Source organism: Bombina bombina, chromosome 5 (assembly GCF_027579735.1).
Source record: "Bombina bombina isolate aBomBom1 chromosome 5, aBomBom1.pri, whole genome shotgun sequence".
In the NCBI taxonomy this organism is placed as follows: domain Eukaryota; kingdom Metazoa; phylum Chordata; class Amphibia; order Anura; family Bombinatoridae; genus Bombina; species Bombina bombina.
The window spans coordinates 300,837,885-300,850,584 of record NC_069503.1 but is presented as its reverse complement, the minus strand read 5'-3'; the positions used below and the strand labels follow the sequence as shown (position 1 = coordinate 300,850,584).

At 39.5% G+C, this 12,700-nt stretch overlaps 1 protein-coding gene across 2 annotated transcripts in view; it reads left to right on the top strand.

The window, feature by feature from the left end:
• LOC128660295 (serum paraoxonase/arylesterase 2) overlaps nucleotides 1-12,385 on the top strand; it is a 152,508-nt gene extending 140,123 nt beyond the window's left edge. For both annotated transcript variants that reach the window (XM_053714069.1, XM_053714068.1), the window contains one exon: nucleotides 10,828-12,385. In XM_053714069.1, coding sequence (XP_053570044.1) covers nucleotides 10,828-10,989 — 162 coding nt within the window. In that variant the 3' untranslated portion in view covers nucleotides 10,990-12,385. The remainder of the gene's footprint in view (nucleotides 1-10,827) is intronic.
• The last annotated feature ends 315 nt before the right edge of the window (nucleotides 12,386-12,700 follow it).

Below are 12,700 nucleotides of genomic sequence, written 5' to 3'. Positions count from 1 at the left end.
ATCACATAGCATTACACAATTATATTCATCATTTGACACAACAGTGTATAACACAGTATAGACTTTTCAATGCGGCTGGGTCTGTTTTAAGTTCATAAAGTCTTTTCTTGAGCCATGTGAGGCGGTCAGGCCCCTTTTGTACTTAAAACAATTATAACAAAACATAACCTCAATAACAAGAAGAAAAAAAAAAAGAAAATAACTAAGAATAAAATAAAATAATGAAAATAAAATAAGAATAAGAATAAGATAAATAATTAGGTAAGAGATAATGGCAATCAGCATCAAAGAGATCAGTAACATTGTAAGATTATACATTTCGAGGTATATTAGAAATTTACTCCTAGGCACCAACCGCACATTGGTGAATACTTCATCAATACCCATGTAAGTCACATCCTGCGTTAAGTATGATTGTGCGTGTGCAGGTCTGTTACATAGTTTGCAAATATTGAAAAACCTTGAACATCCCTAAAATCAGATGCAGTATTGCCAATAATTAACACCAGATACAAAACATGAGACATAAAACCATCTAGGTACCTTCGCTATGTAAGTGTAATTATATTCAGGCTTCTGCTACGGCGGATGGCTGTGGTCCCCATCCATGGGTCTCCTTACTTGACCAAGGGTCCTTCAAGTCAGTCAGTCATGGTCAGTTTAAGAGTCAGAGTCAGATTCTGAGGTGTACCAGCGTCCACGCAAGTTTTCAGTCAGCAAAGGGACGTAATACTTTTTTCCTGAGGCCCTTCGGTAGGTACATGATGTATGCATCCCACTTGTTCATAAATGATTTAATTCTAGCATCTTGGTCACTTTGCGTGTCTGCAAGTTCTGCCAGGAATTGCTGGTATATTGCGTGGATTAGTTTTTTGAAGGGGGGTTCCCTATTTTTAACCCAGTATTGCAGGATCAATCTCCTAGCCATGAGCACCACGAGGTTAAAGAACCTCTGGTGGTTGGGAGATGGAGAGGTGTCTTGAAAAAGGAATATATTAGCTACCGTTATAGTTATATCTGTAGTGAGTACTTTTGACAGCCAAAATCTGGTCTTGCCCCAAAATCTCCGCAGTTTCGGGCAGTCCCATACCAGGTGTACCAAGTCTGGGGTATGAGCTGAGCACTTAGGGCACTCATCTACAGCATCTTGAACCCATTTGGATCGGATGTGGGGTGTTATATATGCATGGTGCAGGAATTTAGTTTGTGTTTCTCGTAGGCTCTCTGAAAGGGTGGCTACTCTGACCCTAGTTATGCTCTGTGTGATATGTTCTTCCGTGATTTCAGGGATCCTCTGCTCTTGCCACTTAGTAGTGATGTCATCCATTGTTTGTGGTTCGTGATGTGCGACTATCAGTTTGTAAATGGGGGATATGGAGTGTTGTCCTTGAGCTGCCATGTTGCAGAGGGAAGTAATCTTGGTTAGTAGTCTGTCAGTAGGCTTTGCACATAGTGTCTACTCTGGAAAATAAGCAAATCTGTGTGTGATAGGGAGGGCGTACTGCGTTCGTAGGTCGTTGGAGGGGTGCATCTGATGTGTCAGGGGGTTAATCAGTTGTGCTACTGTGGTCAAACCCTTTTGTTCCCAGTGTTGAAAGACAGTTGTGGTATACCCTGGAATGAAGTTAGGGTTCCCTTGGAGCGGTAAGTATTTGCTAAGTGTGAACTTTATCCCCCATGTTTTGCATAGTTTGGCCCAGGCTCTCAGCGGGTCTCTGAAAAGTATGTTTTGCTTTATGTGTGGGGGAAGTGTCGCCACCGATGTGTGTGGGAGAAAGGCCGGGTGTATGGGTGTCAGGAGTTCTCTTTCCACAGGAGGAGAGAAGTAATCTGATTGGGTCAGCCATCCCACCACTATCTTAGATAGAGATGCCCAATTGTACCATTAGGGAGACCAAGTCCACCCGCCCTAAATGGCATTGCCAGATGAAGTCTATTAATTCTCGGTTTTCTATGTTGCCAGACAAATTTGCCAAACAGAGCCGACAAGGTGCTAAGATCTCATTTGGTCAGTAAGGCCTAGATTTGGAGTTCGGCGGTAGCCGTCAAAACCAGCGTTAGAGGCTCCTAACGCTGGTTTTGGCCGCCCGCTGGTATTTGGAGTCAGTGATTAAAGGGTCTAACGCTCACTTTTCAGCCGTGACTTTTCCATACCGCAGATCCCCCTACGCCATTTGCGTAGCCTATCTTTTCAATGGGATCTTTCTAACGCCGGTATTTAGAGTCGTTTCTGAAGTGAGCGTTAGAGCTCTAACGACAAGATTCCAGCCGCCTGAAAATAGCAGGAGTTAAGAGCTTTCTGGCTAACGCCGGTTCATAAAGCTCTTAACTACTGTACCCTAAAGTACACTAACACCCATAAACTACCTATGTACCCCTAAACCGAGCTCCCCCCACATCGCCGCCACTCGATTAAAATTTTTAACCCCTAATCTGCCGACCGCCACCTACGTTATACTTATGTACCCCTAATCTGCTACCCCTAACACCGCCGACCCCTATATTATATTTATTAACCCCTAACCTGCCCCCCACAACATCGCCGCCAGCTACTTAAAATAATTAACCCCTAATCTTCCGACCGCAAAGCGCCGCCACCTACGTTATCCCTATGTACCCCTAATCTGCTACCCCTAACACCGCCGACCCCTATATTATATTTATTAACCCCTAATCTGCCCCCCACAACGTCGCCGACACCTGCCTACACTTATTAACCCCTAATCTGCCGAGCGGACCTGAGCGCTACTATAATAAAGTTATTAACCCCTAATCCGCCTCACTAACCCTATCATAAATAGTATTAACCCCTAATCTGCCCTCCCTAACATCGCCGACACCTACCTTCAATTATTAACCCCTAATCTTCCGATCGGAGCTCACCGCTATTCTAATAAATGGATTAACCCCTAAAGCTAAGTCTAACCATAACACTAACACCCCCCTAAGTTAAATATAATTTTTATCTAACGAAATAAATTAACTCTTATTAAATAAATGATTCCTATTTAAAGCTAAATACTTACCTGTAAAATAAATCCTAAAATAGCTACAATATAAATTATAATTATATTATAGCTATTTTAGGATTAATATTTATTTTACAGGCAACTTTGTAATTATTTTAACCAGGTACAATAGCTATTAAATAGTTAAGAACTATTTAATAGTTACCTAGTTAAAATAATAACAAATTTACCTGTAAAATAAATCCTAACCTAAGATATAATTAAACCTAACACTACCCTATCAATAAAATAATTAAATAAACTACCTACAATTACCTACAATTAACCTAACACTAAACTATCAATAAATTAATTAAACACAATTCCTACAAATAAATACAATTAAATAAACTAGCTAAAGTACAAAAAATAAAAAAGAACTAAGTTACAGAAAATAAAAAAATATTTACAAACATAAGAAAAATATTACAACAATTTTAAACTAATTACACCTACTCTAAGCCCCCTAATAAAATAACAAAGACCCCCAAAATAAAAAATTCCCTACCCTATTCTAAATTAAAAAAGTTACAAGCTCTTTTACCTTACCAGCCCTGAACAGGGCCCTTTGCGGGGCATGCCCCAAGAAGTTCAGCTCTTTTGCCTGTAAAAAAAAACATACAATACCCCCCCCCCCAACATTACAACCCACCACCCACATACCCCTAATCTAACCCAAACCCCCCTTAAATAAACCTAACACTAATCCCCTGAAGATCTTCCTACCTTGTCTTCACCATCCAGGTATCACCGATCCGTCCTGGCTCCAAGATCTTCATCCAACCCAAGCGGGGGTTGGCGATCCATAATCCGGTGCTGAAGAGGTCCAGAAGAGGCTCCAAAGTCTTCCTCCTATCCGGCAAGAAGAGGACATCCGGACCGGCAAACATCTTCTCCAAGCGGCATCTTCGATCTTCTTCCATCCGGAGCGAAGCGGCAGGATCCTGAAGACCTCCAGCGCGGAACATCCATCCGGACCGACGACTGAACGACGAATGACTGTTCCTTTAAGGGACGTCATCCAAGATGGCGTCCCTCGAATTCCGATTGGCTGATAGGATTCTATCAGCCAATCGGAATTAAGGTAGGAATTTTCTGATTGGCTGATGGAATCAGCCAATCAGAATCTAGTTCAATCCGATTGGCCGATCCAATCAGCCAATCAGATTGAGCTCGCATTCTATTGGCTGATCGGATTAAATATTAATCCTAAAATAGCTATAATATAATTATAATTTATATTGTAGCTATATTAGGGTTTATTTTACAGGTAAGTATTTAGCTTTAAATAGGAATCATTTATTTAATAAGAGTTAATTTATTTCGTTAGATAAAAATTATATTTAACTTAGGGGGGTGTTAGTGTTAGGGTTAGACTTAGCTTTAGGGGTTAATCCATTTATTAGAATAGCAGTGAGCTCCGCTCGGAAGATTAGGGGTTAATAATTGAAGGTAGGTGTCGGCGATGTTAGGGAGGGCAGATTAGGGGTTAATACTATTTATGATAGAGTTAGTGAGGCGGATTAGGGGTTAATAACTTTATTATAGTAACGCTCAGGTCCGCTCGGCAGATTAGGGGTTAATAAGTGTAGGCAGGTGTCGGCGACGTTGAGGGGGGCAGATTAGGGGTTAATAAATATAATATAGGGGTCGGCGATGTTAGGGCAGCAGATTAGGGGTACATAGGGATAACGTAGGTTGCGGCGGTTTACGGAGCGGCAGATTAGGGGTTTAAAAAAATATGCAGGGGTCAGCGATAGCGGGGGGGGCAGATTAGGGGTTAATAAGTGTAAGGTTAGGGGTGTTTAGACTCGGGGTACATGTTAGAGTGTTAGGTGCAGACCTAGGAAGTGTTTCCCCATAGGAAACAATGGGGCTGCGTTAGGAGCTGAACGCTGCTTTTTTGCAGGTGTTAGGTTTTTTTTCAGCTCAAACAGCCCCATTGTTTCCTATGGGGGAATCGTGCACGAGCACGTTTTTGAGGCCGGCCGCGTCCGTAAGCAACTCTGGTATCGAGAGTTGCATTTGCGGTAAAAATGCTCTACGCTCCTTTTTTGGAGCCTAACGCAGCATTTGTTTGAACTCTCGATACCAGTGTTAAATTTATGGTGCGGCCAGAAAAAAGCCCGCGGAGCGTTAACAGCCCTTCTACCGCCGAACTCCAAATCTAGGCCTTTGAGAGGTAGCATCTGTAGGGGATAAAGTAATTTCGGTAGTATAATCATTTTCAGGAGTTGGGTTCTACCCGTGAGTGATAAAGGTAGATTCCTCCAGCCTGTCATCTGATTTTGAATGTGAGTTATTGTTCTGCCTATATTTAGGTGGTACAATTTGTTCACATCGATATGGAGATGTATTCCCAGGTATGTGAAGGTGCCCTTAGTTACTTTAAAGTCAATGCCCTGCAGTTGTGTTTTATTTGTATTACGTAGCCATGTTAATTCGGATTTGTCTATGTTGATTTTATAACCGGAAACATTACTGAATAGTTCTAAGATGCGTAATATTTCGGGTAGGTTAGTGTGTGGATTGGGGACATATAATAGGAGATCATCAGCATATAAAGATAAGTGTACAGTCTGTCTGTGAATTTTTAGGCCCTCACTATGTTGGCGGATGTAGCATGCCAGGGGCTCAATTGCCAAATTGAAGAGTAGTGGCGACACTGTCTGGTTCCTCTTTCTAGGCGGAATGAGGGGGATATTTGACCATTAATGAGTATGGAAGCTGAGGGTGAAGTGTATAGTTGTTGGAGTGCTTGAAGGAAGTGCCCATTTATGCCAAACTGTTCTAGAGAGGTATAGAGGTGGTCCCATTCTATTCTATCGAATGCTTTTTCGGGGTCGATGGCGAGTAAACATGCATCTACATTGGGTTTTTGATGTTCTGTATAATATGAGTTGCAGTAGTGAGCTATGACAGCAAGTGTTTTCCTAATGTTAATTACTGAGGATCTATTCTTAATGAAGCCAGTTTGGTCTGAAGTGTGCCTTTTGTTGTTGCAGCTATTTTGGTCTAATGTGACGTATCCTTGAAAGATATTCAGGATCCATTAAGCTTCTTATGACCACTAACATTTGTGATTCAGCTGTGAAGATGGTGCGTGTTATTGCTAAAACCATCACTGTGGCAGCCAGATGTGCCTTACGGCTTAAGTCATGGTTTGCAAATATAACTTCTAAAATCAGACTGTTGACAGTTCCCTCTCAGTGCAATGCCCCATTTGGCCCAGGGCTTGATCAGGCCAAAGGCACTGGTGGTAAGGAAGCATTCAAAAGTACAAAGGTAAAATAGGCCTTTTCATTCCCAAAAGCCTACCTTTTTATCCCAGAGGTCAAGTTCACTCTAGACTTCTTTCAGGCCTACCACGTTTTGGTCCATGACCAAGTATGCCAAGAACTCTACTCTCACCTCATAGTCTTCATGAAAGTGTGCCACCTACTGTGAACAAGGTTATTGCAGGGCAGATTAGAGCTTTTTGAAAAGCATGGAAAGGTCTATTCAACCTGTTAGGTATTAGAGATTGTATCTTAAAGATACAGAATCACATTTTCATTCAAATATCTCGAGAAGTTCTTCTCTCCCATGTTGCCCAAGATCTAATAAGGCCAGGGCCCTGCTATTGCTGTAGAAGACGTATCAGTAAAATAAAAGTGATTGCCCTGTTTTCCTAATAGAACAGGGTCAGGGATTCTACTACAACCTTTTGTAGTCCAAACAAGCAGGTTACCTTCATCTTTTTCAAGATGTATAATCTCTCTAAATAAATTCCTGAAGGTTCTTACCTTTAAGATGGATACCATTGCACTATTCTTCCTGTAGTGCGAAAGGCTAAGTTTATGTCTACCATAGACATGTCTATGGCATATTCCATTTCACAGTATCCATGTGAAGTTCTTAGGTTTGTCTGTCTAAGCAGGCATTAACAGTTGTGGCTCTATCATTTTTGGCCTTGCTACAGTCCCCAGGTTGTTCACAGTTGTTCTTAATAATGGTGCCTCAAGTCAAGGGCATCTCAGTAGTGCCTTATTTGGAAAATAATTATTTATCTATCTTGAGAAATTGGAATTTTTTTAAATTTTGCTCATATATTTTTATGGTCTTTGTTCCCTGTGGAATTTAGTTTTGTTTCTATGGATTTTATGTAAAAACAGGAATACATTATACTACTTCCTTCTCTTTATAACTTTGATTAAATAATTAAATGTTATTGCAAGGCATGCTGTAGTGTATCTCTTTTGTGTCAATATTTTTCAATATTAATATTAGATTGTGTGATAGGGGTTATTCAAAATCCATAATTTTGCCACAGGGCTCACTTGTTTCTAAGACTCGAGTCTCCTCCTAAAATAAATTTTAGACAGAAAAATGCAGAGAAAAACAATAACATTCTTAGTATTCTTTGTTTGAAACATTTCATGAAAGTAGTGGATTTGATGGTTGCTGCTCTGAAGCAGTTCCCTTTGCCAGATTTCATCTTCAAATACTATAGCTGTACTTTCAACAGCTATAGACAGCTTATTTTTATTAATAAATTAATTTTAAAAAAAACACATAAAAATATGTATAAACTGGTTACTAGCATACAGCTGCCAGCATCGAAGATGGTGGAGACCATTAGGATGGGGGGAGGGTTAGAAAGATGTTTGGGAGGGATCAGGGAGGTAGAACGCTAATGACGGATCCTACACTGCAGAAAATAAAAAATAACTTTATTAAAAAACAAACAAAAATCTGTCTGCCAGTACCTAAGATGGTGGTGAGGAGTGTGGGCTGTCAAGCTGCTCTTCTAATTACCAAAAAGCAATGGTCATGCATGTCTGCTATTTCTGAAAAAAGGGGATCCTAGAGAAGCTTTTATAACCATTTGTGTTTTGACTACATACACGGTATGTAAATAATTTCAGTGAGATATCCAAAGTTTGTGAAAAAGTTAGCTATTTTTTTAATATGATCCCATTTGGAGGTGAAACAGGGGAATAAAATATACCAAAATAGGCCTAGATCAATATCTTTGGGCTGTCTACAAAACCAAAAGGCATGGGTTGTACTTTTGGAAAGTTAGCCTTGCCTTGGCAAGGAAGGTGCCTGAGTTTCTGCTCATTTTTTTTTTATTTCACAAGAATCACTAAGCTACTGCAGTTCTTGGCTTTTTGACGTAATACCTTTCACTTATTACTGTTCATTTCACTAGAGCAGTAAGACCAAAGAATATTTTCCGCCAGGCTATTTAGTTTTCTTATTTTTGCTTTTTCTACCATTTTCATATGTATGCCTTCAAAGGTAAAGTTATGAGGGTCAATTTGCTGGATTATTAACATGCCTGCCTTACCTGTTTAGTCCCCCATTTCATGCTGTTCTTGTTGACTTCATTGCTTTGGCATAATAGTCCATATGTAATGATCTTGTGGACTGTCAGCATCTTATGAAAGAAAACACAATTTAAGCTTACCTGCTAAATTAATTTATTTTAAGATGGAGAGCGCCCACATGCCGCAACCTTGTAATTCTATACAGTTGGTAACAGCACTTGTTTGCACTTCATTTGCCCCAATTTGTTCTTTCCTGTTTTTGTGGTTTCCTCTCTATTTGGCCATAGTATTATTATTATTATCAGGTATTTAAAGAGCACCAACAGATTCTGCAGCGCTATAAACATAGGCAGGATCCAAGATAACATTTATAGGGATCAAATGGCTAGAGGGCCCTCCAGAGAGTTGCACTGTTATAGTTGGCTCTTATGAGGGTGATCTGAAAACAGCTGGGCTCATAGGCTTACATTCTAAGGGGTTCAAGGGAAAAGCAATGGAGTTAGGATAGGTTATCCCTGAATAGTAGAGTCTTTAGGGAGCATTTGAAGCTTTTAAAACTAGGGGAGAGTCTTGTGGAGCAAGTTAGAGAGTTCACAAGAGGGAGACAGTCTGGAGAAGTCATGTAAACGGGAATGTGAGGAGGTAATAAGAGAGTAGGAGACTAGGAGAGAGAGCAGAGTGAAGGGGACGGGAGGGAGGGTATTTGGAGACAAGTTCTGATATGTAGGGGGGGGGGGCATGTAGGTAAGACCAGTATCATATGTCCCAAATGACGTGAAGCTTCTATCACAACCTCTGTTCCATATGTTTGCTTATTCAAATCTACCACAAACAGAAACGCATCCACAATTCACAGCAGTATTTATCACCACAAAACCACACCAACAGAATTGCATTTACTGTAAACTGATTTGAATTTCAATAAACAGCTGCAGAGGATGATAATTGTATGTCCCCTTTCCGATGTGGTTCCTAGGGATATTTTCCATGAGAGACAAGTGGAGAGAATGCTCTCTTTCAAATAAGGTGTCGCTTGTTGTTAATACCAGTGGTCACTTGCCCCACTAGACGCCAGGTAGTTTATAGTGATGGGGGTTATTATAGAGCCCCTGTCTCTTTTCCTCTGATTCAGTCATTAATGAAATCACTCCTATAAAAAAGGGAATTCCAATATTTTAAATGAGAAATTACACCCCCTCGAATTTTCAGGTGATCACCATGATAATAGTGATAACCTACCTTAATAAATCACCTTTGCTGGGGGAATACTTTTAGAGCCCCTGTTCCCAATAAAACTGAGAAGGGTATGAGACCTCAGTTTGGAAGGAAGAAAAACACAACAAAAACGGTAATACATTTAAAAATCAAGGTTGTCCAAGAAAGTTGGAATCACTCCAGGATTACTATGGACAGCTCTGTTTTACAAAGTAAACTTTTGAGTGAGAATGGGGCTACAAAATAGTTTACCACAAAGCTAAACATCAAGGGTCCAGGAGTTAGTTTAATGAGATTGTATCTTTTATTCTAATTCCCTACTTACACTGAATAGAGCAAATGACGTATAAAAAAACACTCATGCAAAAATTATTTCTAGTGTTTAATTCATCCTAACTAGTTGAAAAAAAAGTATTATTAAAGATTAATAAAGAGTCAATAAATAGTTTCCTGGGCTAGACAGGATTACTTACCAAACTGCTTATGGGTATATAACTCCATGCGCTTGCACATTAGTTTGTATGGAGCAAACCTCCCAATCACCCTCCATGTAAGCTTAGAGCATGCACATTCACCATAGGTTCCCAGGAGTTTTTTTGAGTACCATAACTCTGCTACTCCATCAAATATTGAAAATGTCCACAATAGATACGAGAGTACAGCATCTTTTCAATTTCAAACCCATCTGCACCAGCCACGGAAACGAGCAAAGGAGGGGACAGCGCTGACCAACAGGATTAACACACATTAAACACCTCTTGCTTTTGTAAAAAGGGGCCTAAAATCAAATGATACAAATAGCCTAAGCCAGCTGTTTGATTTATAGCATTTTGAATAAATCCTAGGATAATAAATTTGCTTTTTGACCTCTCTAATGACCATGGGAGAAGCACACTTTTTACACAAAAGCAAGTAGTGTTGTATGTCCATTTATGCACTCATTGCTTCTATGACCACTACCTTTGTGGTATTTTATTTCCTCTTCTTATTTGTGGGACATTAGTAAAAAAGCAGATCTGCTTTATTCCCTTCCAGTTGTCAGCTTGTGCACATACAACCTCAGCTGGGCTATTTGAAACAACTTGCCCCTTTTTACTTTTAAACTGAACAACAAAACAGGGGAAGATGATTTGGGTTGGATTAACTCCTCAGAGAAAATGTGATGAATGCAAACTACTTACAGATTTAAATATGAAATATTTCTGTATGGGTAAGAAGTGAAGATAATGTTTGTGATTTTGATAGATTCATTTATGAAAGTGTTATTCACATAGTATCTCTTTTTTATATAGGTTATTCGTATTCAGAACATACTTTCAGATGACCCTATAGTGACTCAAGTGTATGTGAACAATGGTTCTGTCATCCAAGGATCTTCATCAGCATCAGTCTTTGAGGGGAAGCTTCTTGTGGGCACTGTGTTCCACAAAGCTTTATACTGTGAACTAGACTAGCTGTGAGCACTATACATACTAGAGCACTGTACATACTAGAGCACTATACATACTAGAGCACTATACATACTAGAGCACTATACATACTAGAGCACTATACATACTAGAGCACTATACATACTAGAGCACTGTACATACTAGAGCATTATACATGACTGCTTGACAGATGTGCACTATGCAGTAAACTGAACTCACTAACCAATGCCAACATTTTCTTGTACATTTGACCCAATGGAATTAGGTTTTGCTGTCAGACAAACAAATGTAACTAAAATGCATTTGACATTTTAACTTGGTTTCTATCATTTTTCCATTATTTGGTTAATGCAAGAGGGTGATTGCATAAACTGGTTTATGTTTTCTTGACTAATAACAGATACATCTGCATATGGTGTTATCACCAAATTTGAACCCAAGTAAGAAAATGCTGTAACTGTAAGTGAAAAAACCCTTAGACATTTTGTGTGTCTACTTAAAGGGACATGGCACCCACATTTTTACTTTCATGATTCAGATAGATCATACCATTTTAAACAACTTTCCAATTTACTTCTATTATCTACTTTGTTTCATTCTCTTGGTATCCTTTGTTGAAGAAGCAGTAACTACTGGGAACTAACTGAAAGCCAGCAACAAGAGGCATATATGCGCAGCAACCAATCAACAGCTTCTGAGCCTACCTAGGTATACTTTTCAACATAGGATACAAAGAGAATGAAACAAATTAGATTAGAAATACATTGGAAAATTCTTTAAAATAGCATGCTGTATCTGAATCATATAAGAAAAAAAATGGGTTACATGTCCCTTTAAGGAAGTGATTCATTGATAGACACACACTCTCTTGATGTTTATTAGATTCCTCTCATGTAGCTTAGTCTCTCTTCCAGGGATATAACTACTCCAGGCTCATCCTGCCCCCTCCTGGTCAGCTTTGGAAGCTCCCACAGTGAAAGTAACACCAGTCACATGACAGATCTCTAGGCTGTGCCCACCCTCTGTTTACCTAACCCAAGGCCTTCTCCGGTTCAGCACTGTTACAAGAGAGTGGGTGCTGTAAATGGGTTTATGATTGAGATGGAACTAGGCTGTTCCATACTCAGGGCTTTAATACCACCAGCAATACCACTTCACTAAACCTTATTTAGCACTAATGTTAAGGTTAATGTCATCTGTACATTATCCGTTACCATTTTTATCCTTAGCCTATAATATTTGAAAGAGATTGTATATGTTAACAAATGAAAATTCTAGATTATCAAACATAATCATTTCTTTTTTTTAAGGTAAATTAGCAACATGTGAAATTATTAAATGGTTGTCACACTGAAATTTCGAATCTGTGTTTTGTTGAGTTATGGATATCTGAAATAGAAATAAAAAACTTTTTAAAGAACTTGTTTGTTTTTATGTTCAGTTTTACTTTCTGATTATTGCTACATTTTGTTTTGTTTACTTAGGAAATTGTGATTGTTCCTTTTATAATCTGGGGCGTGATTACATATACGGCGCAGGCTTCAGCGCAAGCGCTGCAACCTGCACCGCCTGTAATTTCACCTCGCACATCAGGGTATTACATATACCCCGCCGGCAGCTCATAAAGTGCTGTAAGTCTGATAAACTAGCGATGTCCAGAAATGAGCGTAAATACAAATTTCTGGAGTTGCCAGTGACTTACGGCACTTTAGAAACTGCCGGCGCCTAAGAAAAT